We start from the raw sequence: 24,776 nt of genomic DNA on the forward strand, positions 1-24,776 counted from the left end.
TATCTTTAAAAAATGTAGAGACTGTCTTCCAAAGTGTCAAATAAAATTTACTATATAGGAAAACAATACTTATAGAAAAATATGCATATTAAGTTGATCATCTCAACTTGTACAAAATGTTGAGTCATATCTGTATAAGAAGCTAGACTTCAAAAAGTTGCTTCAGAATCAAAAAGATTGCTGGATCTGCTGGGGGGGGGTAACAAAACCCACAATTCCTGTAAGTTAAAAATGATGCATTTTGTAGATAAAGATCTCACAGACTTAGTACAAATAATAGTACCATTAAAAAGCCAGTTAATCCACATAAACATTACTTTACAATGTTTTTAAACAGAGCTTTGCTTTTGTTTTGTTTTTTAATTTTTACTCTGGACTGTACAAGCACAACCACTAAGCAGCAGATGGCATTATTGGGGATGTGGATACAGAGCACAACTGACAAAACTAAATTTAAAAACCACCACAGAACTTCCAAAGTTCAGGTTAGCTTTCCTGTTAGCAATCAGATGTCCCGCTTCTCCAGAGCACAGCACGGAAGGATCTCATTATACTATGCTGTGTCGTGCTACTGATTTCAGATCCTTTTCGCTCTAGTCATTCTACAGTAAACCTCTTTTTGTCCTGTAAGTGGTTGTGTTATTTACTTTTCTGTTTCAGAGAAATATTGTTCTTTCGATCATGAAAACCAATGACCTAACATCAGTGGCTGGTGCTTTCAACACTCCCCCCACCCTGTCAAATTCATTCTCCCACACTTTCCCCTCTCTTTTGTATATGAAATAGGGTGAGGTGACTCAGGCTGTCTTTTAGCTTCACAAAGAGTTTCTCTATGGAGTTACAGTTAGAAGTTTTGCAAAGTGACAAGCAATAGCTAGAGATTTAGTCGTTCCATGTGGGCTGGAATCAAACTGAGATCTCAACTAAAAGAAAACAGAGCAACACAGCCTCCATAGAATTCTACGACATCTGTACTGGAATACATCTTTGTAATGAGAGCAATTGTACATTTTATTAACAAACAGTGTGGGAAAAATCACAATTGCTTTTAAGATCATACCTCCTTAGGAAAACTGTAATTGGGAAAGCCTTGATGTTTTACTATTTGACTAGTTTAGAACCTTGTGTGAATCAGTGCACTAGCCATCATTTGGGCTTTTATGTGCATTTTAAACTCTATATAAACACCACTCCTTTTATAGCATATCCTACAATTAATATTGTAACTAAAAATTGCAATAGTGAAGTTTACACTGCATTTCATATTCCACTTTTTGATCCTGACTTCCGCTTTAAGCGCAATGCATTTAATATGCTCCCCAAAATACTACGTAGGAAGAAAATGATGAATGATAAGACTTACAAAGTAAAAGGAAAGCAAGGAAATACAATCCAGAATACATGTAATTGGCAGACTTAAAAAAAACGGAGAAAAAAAACTAAGTCTAGGTAGTCAGTAAAAGCTAGTTTGTTTTCACGAGTCTGTTAATACTAAAAATTGATTACTGTCCATATTAAATTAGGCACTTTACTAATCAGCTCTACCAATAAATCTTGATTACCTCTTTTAGCCACGTCACATTTATAAAATAAATATTTATTTCCAAGAATGTGTCTATTGCAACTACCCACAAATATATATTATAAAAGATATGCAAACACAATCATGAAAAGTTTAGCTTTATATTTTAGAATGTGTGTCTTCCATGGGAATTCAACCTTAGTCTGAAATGACCAAGTAAGAAATCATGACATTTGTATGCTTGCTTACCACTTTAACTATTTTAAGAAATAAAACTATATAGTTACTTTGGCACATGGACTGGAGAACTATCTATGCCACAGCTGAAATAAAACCCAAGAATGTGATTTCTCTATCTCTCATTTATTTCCCATTACCTTACACCTCCCTCCCCTGCTTATGCTATTTTTCTCATTCCTTCCCACTCTCTCTCCACAGAAATTTTAATTGTAAGCTCCTCAGGGCAGAAGCCCATCTTTTCCTTATGTTATTCTTCAAAGCACTATGTACAATGATGTGCTACATTAATAAGTTAGAACAGAATTCAAGGATATTCAGTTGCCTTTTTATAGTGATACTTCCTTCATCACATCAAACCATTGTTCTTCAAGTTGTATAGGTTCTGGAAATTAATGTTTGATCAAATAGTCTTAAGAAAATCTATAAACCAAGAATTCACTTGTATTTTGCTTGCTTACACACCAAGTTAAAGCATGAGCATCAGTACTTGAAAATATCCCTTGCCTCAGACCTCTTTTGAATTAAAAGCATTTATATTATACCACAACATCATCCAACAACCATAAGACTAAACAAGCATAGTTTGCTGTGTTCTCTTTCTTTGCTAGTAAATTTGAGATGTCACTAAACCACATCAGAAAACCTGTTCCCTAACAACTTTTACTATACCCAACCTCTAAGAGAAATGTGATTGTTTTAAAAACACAAATAATAGCACAAGCATGTGCTGAACCATAAAATGAGACTGATGAGAAGCCTTCAGAAACATAGTAGTGAATGTCAGGAAATGACCACCAGGTGCTTTCATATCTGCTTCAGAAGTATTGCTGCCACTTCAGGTTATTTGCTAGGTGCAAGGAAAAGGGACTCTAATCTGCATTCTCTATGGCATATGCACAAATAAATAATAAATACTTAGGCACAACTGAGGGTACATCTACCTGGCTTCTACGTGCATGCAATATTTTCATACTGTTTGGTATGCCGGCAGGTATACATAATGCTTTATTGCTAGTATCTGCTTCAAGCACAGTTTTTCCTCCTCCCCAACACGATACCTTCTATGGTAGTGCTAGGATACAAAGGTATCAATGATTGTGTGATGCAGATATCATTACAGGATCTGATTAGATCATCGAATTCTAATAGAGATCATATAGCAGTTTTCCTTCTTTTTTCCAGTGCCTATAAATTATCCCTTTCCTTCGTGATTTCAAAGAATATTAATTTTAAAGGTTTGATCGGGGGATTCCCATATAAGTGTATTGTTATTAAGGGCAGAAAAATAAATAAATAAATATCAGTGGAACATTTTTAAGGAACATAAACAAAAAAAATTTTTTTTTTTTGCTTTGTACAGATTTTACTGTAGCAATGTCCAAAAACATCTACTTCAGATTTGGAAAACTGGCTTTAAAGGAAAAGCTAGACAACAAAAAGCAAGGAAGTACTCACCTCTTCACGTAATTTTATCAACTGCAACATGAACGCACAAAAAAAGATAAAAAGGAAAGAAATGGCAGGAAAGAAAGATCAGTTGTGTGACAGGATACAGAATTAACATTGACAATTTATCTGTTTACATGTTTAGCATTTAAAAATCACAGACAAACACATTAAAAGAACTGAAACATATACTACATGCAGAGTTTTTTGAACGAATAAAGATCACTTTCTCACACTGTCACATAAAACAAAGAGAATAGTGTGAAATTCTCTTTTAAACCACATCTAAGAGACCATCATGAAATAAAGGGGAATGACTTCATAGAAGTCTATAATATAAAGGGGGAAAACAAGTTTCCTATTCCTCTCTTCTAAGATAGTACAGCTAAAAAGATTTTGTATATACAAGTTTTCACAATGTTTTTCTTTTTTTAGTACTGACACCTGACTCTATTTTTCTCATGTAACTTATTATATAGATCAGAATAACTACAGTGGATAGCTATTGAAGCACCAGTTATATTGCTCATATATTGTAAATGCCACCTACAGCTTTTAAAAATAATAATTAGCCTATGCAATTTAGTAGAGTGGATTATTAGTTGCATACCTCAGTTACAAATGAAGGGACAAGCAAATTAATTATGAAACTAAACTGGTATAGGTATATTGGACATAATAATTTTGACTACACTATCTTCTACGGTTTTATACAAAATTTATGTCCAAAAAGTATTCCACGTCACTGGAATATTCCTTTGAATTGTACACTTTTACTAATTGTACAGTACTAGGATTCCTTTCAGCTGATCTAGTTGGTTATACTTCAAAATATTCTGTATTCAGAACACTGGCCAGTTGTGCTGGGGTACAAAGCACACCCATGCATTTGTAACAAATGTTGCAAGAGTGATGGTTACTAAGAAAGGGAGAAGGTTGCTACTTTGTTCGAACTGGCCACACCAATTTATGTAAACATTTGGGAACAAATTTTAAAGAGATACAAATGTTTATTTTCTTTGTTTTCTTTACAGTCAGGAAGTTTTCAATTACAGAAAAACAGAAGATGCTCCTTATGGCCATCATGTCGATCCAAAACTAAAAAATGTACTACTGCCAAATAAATCAAGAGATAGTTCTTCTAATCATTAGGAGGAAGCTGCTGCAGTTAACAGCTCTTTAGAAAAGAAGCTTTCAGGATTTGATATCAAGTAAACACACACAAACACTGCCCAGTCCCACCCCACCTGTGCTTAAATTTAAAGCACTTTGCTAGAAATCACTCTTTCATTTGCTTTCTTGCTTCCCCTCCCTTCTCCAAAAGGACAAGCACTAAGTCTCTTTCAAAGATGGTCAAGGAGTTGATCGCAGCACCATTTGCACCTACCCCCACTACCATCCTGGGGTCATAATTCCTCAGCTGGCTATGATACTTTAAGGGCCAAAGTTTAAAACTACTCTCCTGCAATAGAGACCATTTGGGGCATGACACCCTGTTATAGTCAATGAGAGTTTTAAAATGCTCCACATTAGTTTTTTCAATAGGTCCCAAACAAAAAAAGTGTTCTATCTGGTTTGTGCTGCATGGCTGAATTTAAGCTCTACATAGGATTTGCAACTAAGCTAAGTAACAACAGATTTTCTTTTTCAGATGATGGCTGAAAGAAATTCATTCGAATTAACAAAAGATTTTCCCATCATTTAACAATGATGGCCCTTGATGAAATTCTACCAAATGCTATTTTTAAAATGTACTATATAAAGCTTGCTAAGCTCAAACAGCATTAAAATGTGTGTAGCCACCATTTTAGGTAATGATAATCAGCATATTTTTTGAAATAAAGATTCTCCTTTTTTCCCCAATTTGATACAAGCGGCAATCTGTTCCTTTGTAGACTAAAAAAAATCTGGTTTATGCTGGTTTGAACCAGTGGAATCTCTTGTGGCTAAGCCTTCTGCTGTGAGTAGAATCAAAACTGCGTTGCAGAGTGTGTGCACGTCTGTGAGGTATGTCATGTGACATGGAGAACTACCGAATCTCCCCCCCCAGAAGCTGATAACGCTACTGCCGTCTCTGCCCGCATACAGATAACGAATAAATGCTGAACTCTATTAAACACCCTTTACACATTATCGTGGGTCGAACACACAATTTTCTGAACTTGTGATGACAGTCTATTTATTTTGCTATAAACTCTCGGCATGTAACGAACAGATTTGTGACTGGTAATGATCGGCTCTGCAAGGGCTATATGAAATTATACAGACGTCCTTTAGATCTTGGGGAATTAAATTGACCAACTTCACCCCCTGGTCTTTTTTTGGAGTTCTGACACACTTTATGCACAGCAACTCCAAATCTTACATTATCAGAGCTTAGTTGCCAAAAATTAGGTAACCACATCACCACAAAGTATTTATTTTCTATATGTAACGTGTATGCTGTCTTGATTTTTTTTTTTAGGCACTCACACAGAAAAATTCTAATTAAGAAAATTCTCACATCTCAATAAATGTAGTTTTAGAAAGAAAATGGCTTTTCATTTCAAATCGTGAGATTTGTAAATATCATAAATTTACCAATATATTTTTGCAAGCAAAGAACTTATTAATCAAATACATGCTTCTTTTTCTGAACAACATACCCATCAACCTCTCAAGTATCCCAAAAACATTAAACTGAAGGTACAACTTAGTACTGTACTTGTGCCTTGAAGAACTTGGGCCTTTCAAGGGATTAGATAAATGCAGTCACACACAATGACAAAAACCATTTGAAAATATCAGGGTAGTACTTAAAACACTGCAATATTTAGATTTTTATATATGTTCTGTGCTGTGTAATGGACAACACTTAATTATTTCTCAATCCTAAATTAGCAAAGTAAGCTCCTGGGAGAAAACAATACCCTAACTCTGAACCATTGAGTATATCCCTCCTGCCTACAAAATATACTGCATCTGATCATGTTCTACTAGATTTAAATTGGAAGAAAATTAATGAACACTAAGGCAAGAAATTAACTAAATTCAGAATATACTCCAGTGAACCCAAAGCCATTTATCACCATTAAGAATATTTCTGTTTAAGGAGAACACTGCAACATAGACTGACAGGGAATAGCAGTGTTTACATACATTAATATAGCTATTGTATTTGTCATTGCCTTAAGGTAGGCATCAAATCATGAAAATCATCTTAGACAATGATGGGAACAGGACCCAACAGTATTTTGCAAGAACCAAAAAGCAGTAACATAGAATTTCAAATGTTTCACAAACATTATTGGTTCCAACCAATAGTCTATTGCAAATTATTTGATATCAAATTTTGTACACCTACTAGATTTAACAAAATTATGTCATTATACCTCTGAAACACAACTGGACAGAGCGAGTCTACAGGTAACAGATTCCTCACACCACATATGCTTGAATGCATTACACACAGAGTTCACATTCTCAAAAATTAAAGTTACTTAATATTACTGTCAGTGATCTAGAGGTGCCTAACTTTAGAAGTTTCTAGCTCTCTTGGTTAAGTCTCTACTCAGATATTTTATGCTTTTCAATGATTTATGAATCGATTTAGGTTGCATTTGGGGATTAGAGTGGTAGACAACCACTTTCATTTCTGCAATTTAACCTTAACCTGATTAAACAGTCAAACTGCAGCAACTGAACTTGATAGAGCCAGGACTTTTATGTATAGTATATTCAAGATGTTCTGCACTACTGTTAGAGAAATGAATCTGAGGAATTGGGAATGTTGAAGTTCTCAGTCTTTACATTTATGTTTAGGGCACTAAATCTATAAGATTTTTCTAGATCCAGGCCCAAAAAGAACTGACAATGATATTGATTAATAATCTTACTTTCCCCTTATGGATAGTCTTTCTAGTAGTACAGAACTATAGTATTCTAGAACATCTGGCCACTTTCTCAGGGGTGAAAGAGACACATTGATTATCAATTTCAACAATCTAGGGTGTACATATGATGTTAATACTGAGGAATATGAAGAAACAATCTTTCCTTGTCCATATATGTAGACCAAAGTGTGTCACAGAACAAACATTTTCTACATTAATTTCAGGGCATCATTCAAAAAGTTTCTTCGTCCTTTCATATGCATACAGACTCTAAACATGTTGCTGATATATGTAAATAGTATCAGCCAGTAGTTCTCAGGAGATAATATTTCTTTCTCCTTAAAGCTGAGAACAAAAGAAAGAATTCATTCTTTAAAATAATAAATTCTATTTTAAACTAGAGTTATAATCATAACTTTCTTTCAAATTTCCTCTGTAATCTGAAAACCAACTATGGAATTTGAATTTGGGATTCTAAAATATCTTTTTTTAAAGTTGAACTTTGTCCATAGTACCAAAGGTTTTTCCTGAAATAGAAGTCTACTTTTATAAAAGCCTTTCAAACTTATAGAAAGTTTGGTCAATCCCTTTATTAAATGAGTCACCTGCTTCCCTAAATATTCATATTAAGGTGTTGTAGGTTATAAACCTAGGGCCACAAATCCAGCCAAATGCATATACTTCAAAGTCCCATTGATTTCAATAGGAGAGTGCAGCATAACTCACAGTACTCACAGAACCTAAAAGTTCTTAATTACCTACTTCTAAAGTAGAATGCAACATATGGCACATATAGAACTCTGCCCTCTAACACCACATGTTAAAACAAAGAAGAAATAGACACAAGTACATTAAACTGTTTCCAAGCTTTTCGAATTAAAGACATGTGAATGGAGAATACAATTTAAAACTAGTAAGAGACTTTCTTTAGTATTAGGTATTTAAACTTCACACATGAGTTATTATTAGACATTTAAAGCTTCACATCTAATTTCATCAAGTTTGAATTAGCTTCTTCCTGTAGGACGGTTTCAAACTCGGCACAGAAATGGGTCTTTAAAAAAAAAAAAAAAAAAACTATAGCTAAGGCTTTGTATGGATACAATAAGGTTTTAAGCCATAAAACCTTACTCTTTAATAATTGTAAAAAAAATGCTACCAGAACATTGGCAACAGTGCAATGAACACTCTGAACATAAAATTAACAGGCATATAGTTCTTTCCTTAAAAACACTAATATTTTATATTGTGTCTGTTAGAACAGTATACTTTTTGGCATAATTTGCAGTTTTATGCAGGATAAGAGAATTTGATTCAGGGAAGACAACCCACATAGAAACAGAGGGAACCTGTCAGATTCTGAACGCTCATTTTCATTGGTTTTGCCTGTCAGTGTTGATTTAATTGTACTTCATTCTTATCAAAGCTGCATTATGCAATTTTTTATTCCTTTTACATGTGTTTGAGGTGAAGACCTTGGCTTTGTTGGCAAATATTATGTTTCAAGTTATTCCTTAAGTACTAAGTTATAAAGAAAAAGAGAAGAAAAGATTTTTTTAAAACTAAGATAGCAGACAGCGATCACAAGATAAAGGGTTAAATTGTAAGATCTCCAAGAAACATTTTGAAGTTGATTAAGACCCCAGCTTTGCATTAAACAGTATCACTTCCACATGAGTTGTTACTAATGCTGTTAAGGAGCAGCTTGAGAAGCCCAGTGTGCCAGTGACCTCCTTCACCCTCCAGCCACCCACTAGGGCTTCTTGATTAGCATCCTACCTGGATCTCCGAGGAATTCCCATCATCCCCTAGGAGCTCATTCCGCACCTCGTCACTGTAGGCAATCCGTGACCTTTTCTGTAAAACAAAAAGAGAAAGGGAAAAAATGTGAGCAAGCAAGGCTCCGGAGCCATCACTATCAAGGCTGATCATCTCAAAACCTCGAGAGCCCTCTAATGGATACCTATTTTATATATATATATATATAATTCTGGCAATAGGCTGTCAATATTTTTAGCGGGATATTTTAATTAAGTTCCTCTACCAAAATTAAACTAGCAAAGAACAGCATACACAGAAAATAAATCTTCCATTAATTTCTATCTGGGCTAGCCCAATATCCTGATTTTTATTCTCTGAATTCCTCCCTCAAACCAAGAAGCCCTAGGTCATTTTTTGTATAACCCCAATTCTGTCTAACCAAATGTCTGATTATGTGAACCTTTTAGATTTACTAAGACATGAGCTTATATTGGATAGCAAGCAATTTAATATCACAGTTAGGAATTATAATCAAATCTTTATATTGTTATATATAGATATACCAAGAATGTAACTGAAAATATCAAAACAAAGCAATAAGACTGGGGGGGGAGGGAGAGAGAGATCCTCCATCCTGTTCCATTTCTTTCCTGTACTGCATTAGAAAGAAAACTTTTAAACAAAGAACTGCCATGTCTCCAAAGGCCCATCACAAAGCATGCGGTCCAGCAGATCAGAACCACATAGTGAACTCAATGCTCCCAAAGGAAAGAAGGCAGGCAGGCAAGCAAACAAGGTTAGCTTTAGGGGTTTCTTGGGGGGGGTATCTAAACTGGATAGCAAGAGATCTTTGTGAGTTGCTTCTTAGGGAAGAAGTGATGCACTCCCTTTTCCTCAACTGGAGGCAGGCATTCATGATTAAAGTATTTCCCTCCCGCATCGGGATACTAACATAGATTAGATTGCAAGGCATCATACCGGGCAATTCTTATTGGATTAAACTAGATGTGATAAAAACTGCAGCTTTGTTCAAAATCCATTTGATGTATTTGGTCTTTTCCCATGGTGTATGAGGCAACTGGGAATCCTAACATTGAACTTTCCATGCAAGTCACCTAGCTAGCTTCTGGGAACATGCCAAATGAAAGTTGACTATGTAACAGCATCCAGTAGCCAAGCTTATGAAAAAGTATTACATAGACGAGTACATTAAAACTTAGAAATTAGAACATCACTGGAAAAGATGCTGGCTTCCAAATGAAGAGCATGATATTTCAAAAGTGTCACTCTTTCCTGGCCCTCATGCAAACTGGTCTGGGTTCAAGCTAGAATCTGATCATTAAATGTATGTCTATTTTCATTCCATGCCTCACTCTTCAAGGGAGATACAGTATTACATTATATTTAATTTTACAACTTGGTGCCCACCAAATAAAGTTCAAGCTGGGGTTTGAACATGAAATGCAGAAAGTTGTCCCAAACATGCAAATTAGTTTTTATTTCAATGTTTGCATTTTTCTCCCTTCTTTGAAAACATATTTGGGGATTGAACTGGTAACTGAACTAGAATGCATGTATCAAATTTAAATCTGATGTATCAATTTTCAATAGACAAACTTTCAAGCTGACCAATTTACAAACAAAATGCCAAAATTGTGAAAGCAGTTAAACCAAAGGTCTCACTTCACTTAGCTGTAAGCTCCTTTAGACTTCATTTAAAGACCTCAGTGATATTTGTGGCACCTTTAACACTATGCAGCCACTAGTACTCAATAGAGAATGAATGCTAAAGCCTCAGTCATACAAACCATAGAACTTGTAAAATGGACAGAGCATATCCAACCCCCTTTTTTACTATTTGGATATATCAGACACAGCAGTTTCATATTAACCAAGTAAAAGTAGTCTCCACAGCATTAAAGGAAATGGGAACCTTTAAAGAGGCTGTGGTATCAGAGCTGCCTGTTTAAATTATTCATTTCATCACTATGGGGGACTAAAACACTCTGCAGCATGCAAGAATATCATATGGAGATGGGTTTTGTTTTTCTCTTTTTTCACCAAAAAGCCAACAAATTGGCATAGATTGCTCAATTATGATATTATCCTATTTTGTGTTTGATATACATCAGACAAGGAAAGAAGTTACAGATGCATGTGAATGCATGATGCAATCTCTATTTTCATTTTAAGATTTTCAGTTTAAGATTAAGTTTAAGCAGGCATGGTCAATAACTCCCAATAGCAATGATATTTGTGCTGTTAAACATATGCAGCCACAATGACCTGAAGATAAATAAGCACTGCCCATGGGTCTGCCTCTCTAAGCAACTGGGCAAGCTATGTATACACCAGGACAAACTCACAATACATGCACACACCCCTTTAGGAAATACCCTAGTGGTTGTTTAACTTCCTATTAATCCAGCGAAGCTGTCCTGGTTTGGAGATGAACAATTGCTTCCTTACCACAAAATGGTGTGTATGTGTGTGCATGTGTGTGTGTGTGTGTACAAAAACCTTAGACGAGGCTAACTACATATTACATTAATCACAACAAGTGTAGTAACATATAAGCCAGAACTCTTGAGAATTCTGAAGCTCCCCCAGAGAAGGCAGTGAAGGGCAGAGGGGATCATAGACAAACACACAAGGAAGCAGTGCCTATGTTTCTTATCTCTTGTTTAGTAGCTAATTGTCCCTAGGGATTGAGAGGAAGATGAGGAAAAATAATTAACTGTTAAAAGAAAGATGAAGTAAAAAAAGACAAATGGAAAAAAGCAGCTAATAATTTCTTCTTCAAAAAAACATAAGAGCCTTCTAGATCAGGCCAATGGCCTATCTAGTCTATCATACTATTCTCACAGTGGCCAACCAGAAGTCCACTGGAAACCTGCAAGCAGGACCTGAGTGCAAAGTGCAGTCTCCCCTTCTGCGGTTTCCAGCAACTGGTGTTTGGAAGCATACTGCATCCACCTATGGAGGCAGAGCAGAGCCATCATGGCTAGTAGCCATGGATAGCCCCATGCTCCATGGATTTGTCTAATCTTCTTTTAAAGTCATCCAAGTTGGAGGACATCACTGTCTCTTGTGGGAGCAAATTACATAGTTTAACTATGAGCTGTGTGAAGAGGTACTTTCTTTTGTCTGTCCTGAATCTTCCAACATTCAGCTTCACTGGATGTCCATGAGTTCTAGTATTATGTGAGAAGAAAAGCTTTTTTCTATCCACTTTCTTCATGCCATGCCATAATTTTATACAGTTCTATCATGTCACCTCTTATTTGCCTTTTCTCTAAACTAAAAAGCCCCAAATGCTGCAACCTTTCCTGAAAGAAAGGGGAGTTGCTCCACCACATTATTTTAATCAACCTCTACAATAACTTTTTTGAGGTGAGGTGACCAGAATTACACACAGTATTCCAAATGTAGCCGCACCATAGATTTATATAATGGCATTATGATATTGGCAGTTTTATTTTCAATTCCTTTCCTAATGATCCTAGCATGGGATTTGCCTTTTTCACAGCTGCCGCACAGTGGGTTGACATCTTCATCGAGCTATCCACTACAACCCCAAGGTCCCATTCCTGGTCAGTCACTGCCAGTTCAGATATATACTCGCATGAGTATATATGCGAAATTAAGAATTTTTTGCTCCAATATGCATAACTTTTCAGTTATTTACATTGAATTGCACTTGCCATTTTACTGCCCATTCACTCAGTTTAGAGAGATCATCTTCGCAATCCCTTTTTGTTTTATCAATTTAGTATCATCAGCAACTTGGCCACTTGACTGCTCACCCCTAACTCTAGGTCATTTATGAACAAGTTAAAAAGCTGCCAATACCAATCCTTGGCGGACTCCACTTTCTACAGCTCTCCATTGGGAGAACTATCCATTTATTCCTACTCTCTGCTTCCTGCTACTTAACCAATTCCTGATCCACAATATGACTTCTCTTATTCCATGACTGCTAAAGTTACTCTAGAGTCTTTGGTGAGGTACCTTATGAAAAGCTGTTTGAAAGTCCAAGTACACTATGTCAACCAAATCACCTCTTTCTTATACGCTTGTTAACACTCTCCAAGAACTCTAGTAGATGAGTGAGACAGGACTTACCTTGCAGAAGCCATGCTAGTTCTGCCTCAGCAAGGTTCGCTCTTCCAAGTGCTTGATTATTTTATCTTTAACAATAATTTCTACTAGTTTCCCTGTGCATTTGCCTATAATTCCCTTCAGGATCCTCTCTGTCGCAAGGAGAGCTCAAGAATTCAAAGTCAGAAGCTGGGTTATATATGGCTATTTTTGAAATGATGAATATCACATGTAGCCATGCTCTTAAACAATGTCACTTGGCTTGGTTCAGTACTGTGACTGGTGACTCATATAAATTTGATTCTGACTAATGGAAAATTTGACCAAGTCTACAAACCTGGTTCCCAGAGGTGCTGCCCGTCCAACAGATTCAGGCACAAAGAGGAGGATGCCACAGCTCGGTAATAAATCATGTGTTTGGCATAGACAAGGTCCCAGATTCAGTTTCCCACATTTCTAGGTTAAAACACCTTGACACCTTGGATAACCACTATTAGTCAGAGTAGATGGTATTGAGCTAGAATCTAGATGAATCAGAATAGGTTTAAAACAGCTTCATAAGTTGACACACACTCCATCATTAGCTGTCCAGGAAAAACCTCAGAGGTAGGTGCATCTTTTACTGTGACATGAAAGACTAACCCAGCTGCTTCCCAAGTCCTTCTGAGAGGGACCATGCTGGGCTCTGGAGATGGCTGAAAGAGTTGCTCACTTTACTCATTCCCCCTCATGAGATTACATTTGAGGGGAGAGCAGTGGTGAGCTCCCTGGCCCCTCCCTATCCACCATCTCACTATCACTCCACAGCTGCAATAGGGTGTCTTTTTCACTCTGGTTCACTCCTCGTGTGATTTCGAACACTCAGGGAGCCTGAAAGAGTAGAACAGGCTCCCTGCTGCAAACCTTCAGTCCCCAATATATGGGAACAGCATGGCAATTCAACAGATGGTGTGAACCTATGGAGCATGTTCCTGTGACAGTAATTGCCATGGTGGAAGCAGGCCTGGATACAGCTAGTGAGAAAGACTCATTCTGCTTTTCTATATGCAAAGCCCAACACATTGTTCTCCATGGGTGCCAGAGAAATACATAGCTACCAAAAGTAACGCTGGTTGCTAAATCACAATATGTTGACCTTTAGATGTATACTTTTTGCTATGTGTGTGTGTCTCCTAAACAAGGTGGAGCACACACAGCACTAGCAACAAATAATTCAAGCTCATTAAACAAATGGGTATGCAGTAATTCTCCAGTCATTCCGTGAAACTTCTCTGCCCTGCCATGAGCCTCTAAAACCTAGACTTGGTCTACAATGAAGCATCTATCTGAATAGAAATCTTTTCACTTTGCAAAGAGTATTATGACAGAGGGTTGTCTGTTTTTGAGATTTTGTTGTAGATTCATTTTAGTTCTATATAATCTACATCAATAACACAGCTAACATTTATTATCATGGTCCCTTTATTGTCATGAGTTCTCTAAATTACAAAAGAAGCAGCTTTATAGAACTAAACCTTTTGACTACAATTAGGACTGACTCTACCATATTCATTAATAAATAATATGATACTACTTTTGATCACAATTTTATCCCAAAATGAATCGATCACATAAAAGACCAGGCCTTTGAACTAAAGTGCCCATTTGTTCTTTCAGAATCTATCAATACAGTACCCTCATTTGTCTTTAAAATAATAACTTCAATAATCTTACTAGCATCCCTAAATGAAACTGATCATCATTAGAAATAGCAATGAAATTCATTTTTACAGGTCAATCCTATATCCTCTTACCTGGGAGTAAGCCAGATAAGTTCCACAGAACTCAATCGGAATTACATTAACAGTGCAACCCTATACATGTTTACACATAAGTAAAAATTATAAAAGGTGTTTTATGGTCTTAATTTTACCATTCTTTATTAAGTGTAAGTTCGTATTGTAGACAAATGCAAGCATTATAGTTTGTGCTGGAAAATGTCACACATACTGCTACAGTTTGAAGGAACCCAATTCATAATGCATTTTATAAATAGTTAATGACTTCTATACATAAGCTAACCAGGCAAATCAAGGAATTGTCAGCATTTTTAGTCTTAGTTGTCAGTTACCACTGTCTACTGCTACTTTATATGTATGTTTCTAGAAGAGACAGAAACTTTACAGATTCTGTAATCCAATGCCTTTTCTGGGCAGTTCGCTAAGAGTTTAAGACTTCTTGTACATAGATTTTGCCCAACAAAGTGCTGTCAGACATACGTTTCCCTCCCTCTAGTCTCTAGCACTCCTTACTACATGTGTGTGCAAGACTCATTGTGCACACAGAAATGCAGCAGACCTTTACTAGGCACAGAAATACACACGTGTTTTACTTATTGTCCAAGAGAAAGGTATAGCAGGCACGGTTAATTTAGTTGAACAAGAGTGACGCATTTTACAGCATTAAGTTATAGATTACCGAGCTGATACCCCCCCCCCAAAATGAACTGAGTCCTTAGGCCAACTCTCGAACTGTCTACTCAAATGCCTACCAAACGAACAGAGCCATCTAGAATCAGCCTAAAAGAAAAGTTATGCTTGCTCTCTCCTCAGGTGAATGGACAACCCAATACCATGATATACATGTAATAACTTAGACAAGTCAATTATTTGTCTCATCCTGCCAAATGGTGACAAAAATTTACAATTCATTAGGTGCAGATTTTGAATACAAGTGGGCTAAATCTATGCCAGATTTGTTCTTAAATCCTGCAATAAAATGACTGTTGAGGCAACAACAAGCCTAACACAGTCATGGAGGTTTGTTTCACATTCACAATCCAGGCTACTGTGGCTATTCTACCTTGTTATGAGGTTCAGAATACAAAGTAAAGTGGCCACGAAGTCCATCTTATAATCACCCATAACCTTAGAAGTCCACACAAACACAGAGTTGGACTGTTCAGAGACTATTCAGCAGCTACTTAAAATGTACCACAATACACAGACCTTACACCAAGGAACAATTTGATTCCAGGCAGACATCACTTGGTAAAGGAACAGGATTTTTGCATACTGATTCTCTTAAAGCCCTGTTCAAACAGATACACTTGCTCAATTCTGTCTGGCAATTTGGCTTTAAACAATCTGTCTGCTTGACCCAAGTCTTAACATTTCCCAACTGAACTGAATATATTCACAGGCAAACACAGTTAAATAAGAAATGAAATGAATTAATTCAGCTTATACTAATTAAGAACTGTGATCTGCAGCACCACCCCAGTGTGTAATTTTACATGTGTAGCAGAGTACATGTAGCCACAACTATAAGAATTCTGCTAAACTACTAATCTGAGCATAACAATGAAGTTAGCCTATTACTAAATCATATGAGAAGTTAATTTCCATGGCCCACACATGGCAAAGCAATTGCTTAAATTGCTTCACCTGGGAATTTAATACAATGTTATCATCAGACCAGCCACATGGTAAATAGATTTATAATACTTTCCATGTGCTAGGTTATGTTGCATATGAATTAAGCAACAATCTGGTATTATAATACAATCAGTCCTTTTCCACACCTGGTGGACAGAGTATTTTGCTAAATTACAGCTACATCAACAACATAAAGATGGAAAGAGCAATGGGAAGAGAAACAATCTCCATGGCAAATGACCAGTTTCACATAGTAACTAAATGAGATGTAGATGGGGAAAGGTGCCCAAAATTATCAGCCCCCAACATCTGTACAACAGAATTCTGGCTTGTTCATTTTTATAGAATTTTGGTTTAAGTTTCTGTATTACATATTTTAAATGAGTCACTGCATTCTGCAGTGTTCCTACTAATAAGAGTAAGCATTAGCCAGTTCGCCTTAGTTCAATATATTTTCAGCAGTCAGTTAAGTAACTGAGGGAGGGATGGTATGCATAACACAACATCTCAAATTATACTTTTTAAAAAATGCAATTCACACAATTGGTACTCAAACAAGTGTATATATATAAGACAGGTATGTTTCAGAAAAACAATATTCTTTAACTCACCTAATGCTTTCCAAGCATTTTTATATGGATATAATACAATTCTAATGGATTGAATTGATCTGCTATAAGATGTGTGATATCTCTGTCATAATAAAGTTAAAAGTCTGTAATTGGTAGTTTTTAAATATATATCATTTTAATGTAAAGTTCCAATGCTTGAAGAATCATGTCAGGTTGGATAGGAAAAACCAAGCATTTACTTACAGCATATCCGACAGAAATCTGCTCGGAATTCAATTCTACCATGTTCAATAGGGCTTACTCTGAAGAAATTGTACAGAGGATTGTGGCCATAATTATTTTACAGTTATTTACGGTGAGGCCAGCAAAAAGAACCACTGGTTCCCTACCTGAAAGGTAGTTCTATGTTGCTGGACATAAACTCATCAGTTTGGGTTATACCTCCACCTTGTGGTCACAGGCAGGAAAGACAAGCTGAGGGAAGTAGGTGACTCCCAGCATTCCTCACTTTGTGTCCTCACTAAGTTCAAATAGGACAAAGGGAAAACAACTGTGCAATAGCGGAGGACCAGAACTTACTTACTTTATGCCAGACTCACATGAGAAAATATCAGATAAACAAGAAAAGGAAGGATAGCATAAGGGTGGGGCTGATGAATTTATGTCCAGCAACACCGAACTACCTTTCAGGTAGGGAACCAACGGTTGTTTCTTGTGTTGCTGGGGAAACTCAGCTTGGGATGTTCTAAATCTTCCCATGTAGGAAGAGATATATGGAAAAGGCTGTCCATCAAACAGGGAGAACTTGCTGTAGGACCCTTAGGCCAAAGGCAGCTTCTGCCGAAGCATATATGTCAATTTTATAGTGCTTGGTAAATGAACTGAGCAATGCCCAAGGTTCTGCTCTGCAGACCTCATCCAATGAAGCATTGGCTGACAGAGCTGCAGAGGTGGCAGCAGCACTCATAGAATGAGCCATAATTCTAGTCAGGACTGGCAATTTCTGTGTCTCTTAGGCAAGTGCTATACATGCCCTAATCCACCTTGAGAGTATAGAGGAGGTGACCCTCTTCCCAAGGAGACCAGGTGGAAAGAGATAAAGAGAGTGTCCATTTATTATTTATTTATTACATTTATACCCTGTGTTTCTTTTCATGATAGAAACCCAAGGCTTCTATCTAAGGGGTTTTGTTCTAGACATGTAAGGGCTTTGAGGGCTCTCCTTACATCAAGCAAATGCCATGCTCATTCAAGGGGATGGGTAGGATTAGGACAAAAAGAGGGAAGAATTAACTCTTGCTGCCTATGGAATCTAGTAAAAACCTTAGGGAGAAAGGAGGAGTCCATATGGAGGATCACTCTGCCTGAATGAAAAATACAAATGTGTTTAGCCACTGATAATGCATGTAATTCTGAAATTCTATGGGCAGATGTTATTACCACAAGGAAAAGGACTTTCAGCAACAAGTCTAGGGGAAACCTTGCTGAAGGGCTCAAAAGGGGGGCTTCTGTAAGGCCTTATGGAGATCCCAAGATGGATATCTATGCACCATAGGAGGACATTTAAGGGTCGCACCCTAAGGAATCTCTTCAACAGTGGGTGACAAGAGAAACTGCAGGAAGAGAAGCTGGAGAAGATACAGCTGCAGCCTTCCTCTTCTGGGTGTTGGGACTGAGGCCCTTTCCAAGTCCAGACTGGAGAAAGGCCAAAACAGTAGTAATCTTTGGGTTGCATGCAGAGAAGCCTTCAGAAGAGCACCAGGATGCGAAAGACTTCCAGGTAGAGGAGTAGATGCAGATTGTGAAAGGACACCTGGATACTAAGATTATTATTATTATTATTATTATTATTATTATTTATTAGACTTTTATACCGCCCGACTAGCAATAGCTCTCTGGGCGGTGAACACAGAGAATACAATAAAATACACAATATAATACAGTAAGAACATATAAAATAAGAACAATCTAAAATCAGTACAACAAATATGAAAATCAGGTTAACTTAAATTAAAATGCTTTGGAAAAGAGGAAGGTTTTAACCTGGCACCAAAAGGATAACAATGTCGGCGCCAGGCGCACCTCCTCAGGATCAATCACATCTGCATTGGGATTGAATTGGGATTGGAGGAAATGCGTATAGCAGTCCTGGATACCAAGGAGTCAATAGAGCATCTGTCGCCTCTGTTTTGGGAGAGTGGAACCTCAAGAACCTCCTAAGCTGATGATTCTCTGGAGAGGTGAAGAGGTCTAATAGGGGTCATTCGAGTCGAGATCTGATTTGGTGGAATACAGTGCAATGCAGCATCCATTCTCCTAGGTCTAACATTCTGCGGCTCAATCAATCTGTTTGGATGTTCGAGGAGCCACTGATGTATTCAGCACTGAGGGAAGAGAGATGGAATTCTGCCCAGTTTAGGAGAAGGCAAGTGTCCGCCTGCAGCGCCACCAACCTCGTCTTCCCCCTTTGTTGATGTGAGATTTCACAGTATTGTTGTCAGCTCTGATAATAACATGGGAGAGGTGGAGTCAAGGTACGAAGAACTGCAGGGCAAGACATGCCACCCTGAGGTTGAGCAAGTTGATACTCATCATTCTTTTCTCTGGGGACCAGTAACCTTGAACGAAATAGCCTTGGCAGTGGCACCCCACCCTAGGAGACTGGAGTCTGTGGTGAAAGAGACCCACATAAAATCTTTGAAAGGATGACCCTTGTGTAGTTGGCGGACGTTAGTCCACCGGATCATTGCTTTCTGGAGGTCTGGAGAGATATGAATGGAGAGATAGCTTGGCAGCAATGGCATCCTGATAAGGTAGGAGAGACCATTGTAATTTGTGAGAATGGTGCTTCGCCCATGGTATCACTTGTGAGGCTCATACCAGGACGCCCAGGACCCTTGCTAGAAACATGAGATCTGCATGTTTGGAGCATGATAGGAGAAGGGCTACTGACCTGATGCTTTGAATTCTGTAATGCAAAAGTGAAATTGTGCCTTTGGTAGTGTCCAGGAAAGTCCCCAGATGAGTCAGGGTCTGAGTTGGATGTAGGTGACTTTTTTGAAAATTCACCATTCCTTGATGACCCCCAAGGGGCCACTGCATCCGTACAGGGCACCTGAGTCACCCCCAGCACCTGTATTGGTCAACGGCCAGAAAGAATATGAAGTGGATCCCATCGGTGTCATGGAAAGTAATACTTGATCCACCTGAACGGGTTTAGACTGGAGGAGAGATCCTGGGAGGCAGCATCAGATGTCCATGCACCGGACTTAGTGAAATAGTTCCATGACAGCTATCTGGATAAACCCAAGCCCTCGGGGGGGAGGATTGGCATGGAGGGGGGTGATGTTATGGTCCTGGCAGAATGAGGGTGGAGCAGCGAGATGGCAGAAGGGGAGGAGGAACTTTGAATGGACTGATGTTTCCCATGTTGACCCATCGGGTGCACAGCACTCTGAGAACTGTCTTGCTCTGGACAATGACAGTTCCACCCCTGAAGCTCCGGTTGCCCATGAGGAGGCTTGGCCCAGCCAGGCAGTTGCCACCCCCAATGCACCTTCTCTATCCACACCCATTCTGCTGCCTCCCCCATGCATCGAGCCCCACTCTGACAAGGAGGGACCTGCTGAGGCAGAGTGGCTGCCCTTGGCTCACTCACGGAGGCGCCAGCACCGGCATGAACATTATGAGGCAGAGCTCTCAGGTGCACACACACTCCCAACAATGACATTCAGTTCACACAAGTAGGGTGCCCACCCAACGTTACTTAAGCCAAGTGAGGGGGAGAGACTAGTTGCTGCGACAACGTCTTAGTGCAGTGTAGTCATCTCTAGTCTAGCCTAGTAATGATGCCAAACCCTGTGTAACCTGTAAGCTGACTCATGAAGTGGTCTGAACCGAAATTCCTTAATAAACTTATTAAAGAAAAGCACAGCTGCTTGTTCGTGACTGACTTCAGGGTGTTCAGGAAGGACAATCAGGACCTCAATACCTCAAGGACTGCCTGTCCCCACACAAACCAACCCAGACCTGCATTCATCATTCAAGGTACTTCTGTCCATGTGCTCCCTTCGAGGGAGGTGGTGGTTTCCTGTTTGTGGAATGCTCTTCCCCAGGAGGCACGGGTAGTGCCATCACTACCTATTTTTAGGCACCTGGCAGAAACATTTCATTTCTCCCAGGCATCTGAACCTTAATTTTCTGTTTACCTTTTAGTGGGGAAGGGTTGAGTTAGATCTGCTTTTTAAAAACATATTATCAGTAGGCATTTTAGATTGGCTTCACTCTTTATTTTAATGTTTGTTTTTGTAAGTAACTTTGTTCACCTTACTGACAAAAGCAAACAAATAAAAATAATAATCTATTTTCTTTAAAACACTTCAAAGGTTTACCAGAATGTGTCAGTTCTCTTGAAACAGAGAGAGAGAGAGAGAGAGAGAGAGAGAGAGAGAGAGAGAGAGAGAGAGAGAGAGAGAGAGAGAGACTGTAATTCAAAGATGGAAATTACAGCTATCAAGATACACCAAATCGTTCTTCTTTTCACTTACTTTAGTTTGATGACCACACTGTACACTTATCATCCAAGGATTTTCACTCTTTGCTGATGAAAAAATATTGAAAAAATATTCCTTTTGCAAAGGAAGTAATATGCCACCCAAACGTACTTGTTGCAATAACTGTATAATTATGGAAAATGTTTTTAAAATTATGGTTCATCTTGCCAAACAGATGAACAATTTTGTTGTTAGGCAAATGAATCCCATCAATGGGAATATGTTTACAAGAATACAGTATATATCCCTACAATTTTACAATATAATACAATAATAAAGGGGTTTCCTCTCATACTACACAGAGACACAAATGCTTATCACAAGTTTCACAGGAAGATTTTCACCTTGAACAAAGACTTTAAAATATGAAATATCTCACCCATAGCACTGTACATTAAGAACACTCAATTTCTTTTAAGTATCTGTTGTATTCACTCTTTAATATTCTACTACGGGGCTGGGAACCTCAGGCTGTAGGGCATAACATAGCCTTCTACGCATCTCTATACAACCCTTGGGACTTTCCCACGAGCACGCTCCCCACCAGCCATGTTCTATGACCAGCTCAAATGCTTTATTGGGATATATTCTTGAACTGTGATGCCTTTCACTTTCTGGGATAAAGAGATAAGGGTGTATGTAAGAATTTCTCACTTTTGCATAGCTGGAACAAAGTCTACTGCACAAAGGTTAAAAAAAGTCATATCCATTACTCTAGTTATATCCACTTGTGCCACTGGTCCCAACCCACCAATGGCATGCAGCTTGGTAAGTTTCCCAAAAGGGACTGGGATGCTCAGGCTGAAAAAGTTCCCATACCTGCCTACCAGATGGAACTGTCCCTAAATGGACAGGGCAGAGAGAATACAGCAACTGGAGAATGCAGAATAACTTTCTGTAACAGGTGAGATCTTTGCCAGAGATCACTCAATTTGTGGATTAGAAATATGTGCAAACTAAATAGAAAAACAATAAAATGTAAAATGTACCAATACAATTAGTAGACATTAGGTCTACTAACATAAACCTTATGGAATATTGGAAGTTTACTGCCAGAAGCAGAAAAATCCTTCTAAAAGTATTATATGAATAGGAAGGTTAACCTTTTTCAATCCAAACTGCAGTGGAGGTGGGCTTTTTCAATCCACACTGCAGAAGGGAGAGGTGATTTCAAGTGGCAACAGCTGGGGAGTGGAGGGTTAACACTCCCCTCACCAGCTGTGACCCCCCCCATGAAGTCACAACACCCCTGCTACAATTATGCTTGAAAGACACCATCTGTTGGAGCCAAAAGATGACATTTTCCAAATTTAATTGTCATGGGTTAACTTCCCCCTCCTCAGCTGTGACTCCCCTGAAATCACCCATGACCGCATTGTGCCCCCCCAAATTGCCCCTCTCCCATTCCAATCAGACTCTCAGAAGGTTTTTGTTGGCTCCAATACAAAGCTTCTTGCAATGTAATGTTAACTCTCCCCTCCCTAGTTGTGACCCCTCCTAATCACCCCTGTGCCACAATTACAATTGATTTAAAAAAACCTTATATTCGCTAAAATGGATGCTTTTTTCAAGCCTAACTTCAGCAGAGGGAAGGGACAAGAGGAGAAGGAGATGCTATGGCCAGATAAGGGGACCTGAAGTTCTCTCAGCAAAGACGTTGGTAGGCACATGCATGCCCACAGGCACCACATTGGCAAACCCCACCACTACAGCATCCAAATTGCTTCGAATAATGTACTAAGCAGTGTGGGTAATGTCTCACAAGTGTCTATTTTTCTCAGCTGAGGAAAATATCTCTTGTGACTACACGGCCAGTTTAGCCAGTGGGATCCACAATTATGTACTGTGTTCCCCTGCTTTACATAACATCGACAACATTATTCCATGTATAAATACAAATAACATTTATGAAGCCCAACCTATTAACTCCTTATGTCATGCAATACAAATACACTTTCAGATTTACTGTCTAGAGTGGGCAAGGGCAAAACACCAAAACATACCTTAATATAGTGATAAATTGGTACTACTGACTAAGTACAATAAAATCAATATCAATGGAGGATAACACTGAGGAAGAAAGCAGCCAATATGCCTTATATTTCCTTTTCAAAGAGTTATTTCTTATATAAGGCATTTCTCTTTTGTTACAGGTTAGAGATTCCTAGTTACTCTTGTGAAGGTTAGGTATTTTGCTACTCATGTGTATGTCATTTGTTTGATACACAGGTCTTAGAAATATGGTGTACCTCTTAGATATACAGACATTATTCCATCCTTGTCATTCAGTTGTCTTACCTCAGGGACCCCAAATGGTAACATTATAGATACCTGCCTAGACTGACCTGCAGGGGAAAATATTTCTTTCGCATGAATAAGAAGAAGCAACAATTTCCATGAAAGAATCTACATGAAAACAAAGAAAGATAAAAAGTAGGTTTGGACTTAATTATAGCTTTATGACTAACACACGAGCCATCACTATCTCTTTGTATTAAAATCTATTGCTACTTAATACAAGGAAAACATCCACAGCACACAGAAGACAATGTCCAAATCACAGTATATCACTGATGGGGGACAGAGATGCCCAATCAAATGGTACCTTGTTAAATGTTTTTCCTAACACCACAAAAGAACTTATTTCTTGATAGTGACCTTGTGCACCAGTATATTGCTAAATACAAGATTTTCAGAAGTTTGTATGAACTTTATGTAAAAATTGTGCATTCATTAACATGCCAGTGTACAAGATCATAAATGTCATTATTCTGTAATATGAATTTTGCTGCTTCCATTAGGAAAATAAAATAGTTCTCTCCTAATGGAAGTCATAGGATGATTTTTTCCCCAAAGAAATAGAAGGCACTACATTTCCCCCCTCCAGCAAAATTATTTAATATCTTAACCGTAATGATAGTGTTTGAGAACTGGAATCACACAATTGGTTTGCTACCTTTCACGTCTCCCAAAATTCTTTTTAGAGTGGCAGAGATTAACAATGATAACAAATCACACTTTCCTTTCCAGATATTCTGTAACATTTGTTGGAGAGGACTTATTGGACTGAACACTGTGACTTATTTCAGAGCATCGTTAGAAAAGCTACTAAATTAATAATTTTGTTCCTCAGCTTTGTCTCTCCTATTTCTCATGTAGATGTATAATAGTCACATTTTTGTGTCTTGTGTAGATAATCAAAATAATAATCAAGTTTCATTAAACTACATCACAAAGAAGAGATCACGTTTTGAATTATTTCTTCTCTGAATGTTCCAAGTATGAACGTTTCT

At 38.0% G+C, this 24,776-nt stretch overlaps 1 protein-coding gene across 6 annotated transcripts in view; it reads right to left on the reverse strand.

The window, feature by feature from the left end:
• The window catches only part of VTI1A (vesicle transport through interaction with t-SNAREs 1A), a 396,691-nt gene that overhangs the window by 295,840 nt on the left and 76,075 nt on the right, over window positions 1-24,776 (reverse strand). For 4 of the 6 annotated variants that reach the window (XM_061636007.1, XM_061636011.1, XM_061636009.1 and 1 more), the window contains exons 4-5: window positions 8,860-8,937; window positions 3,218-3,238 (exon numbers count right to left, since the gene is read on the reverse strand). In XM_061636007.1, the coding sequence (XP_061491991.1) occupies window positions 3,218-3,238; window positions 8,860-8,937 (99 nt within the window). The remainder of the gene's footprint in view (window positions 1-3,217; window positions 3,239-8,859; window positions 8,938-24,776) is intronic. The other 2 variants (XM_061636008.1, XM_061636012.1) reach the window with 1 other exon arrangement.

The sequence above is a fragment of the Rhineura floridana genome, chromosome 7 (genome assembly GCF_030035675.1).
Source record: "Rhineura floridana isolate rRhiFlo1 chromosome 7, rRhiFlo1.hap2, whole genome shotgun sequence".
In the NCBI taxonomy this organism is placed as follows: domain Eukaryota; kingdom Metazoa; phylum Chordata; class Lepidosauria; order Squamata; family Rhineuridae; genus Rhineura; species Rhineura floridana.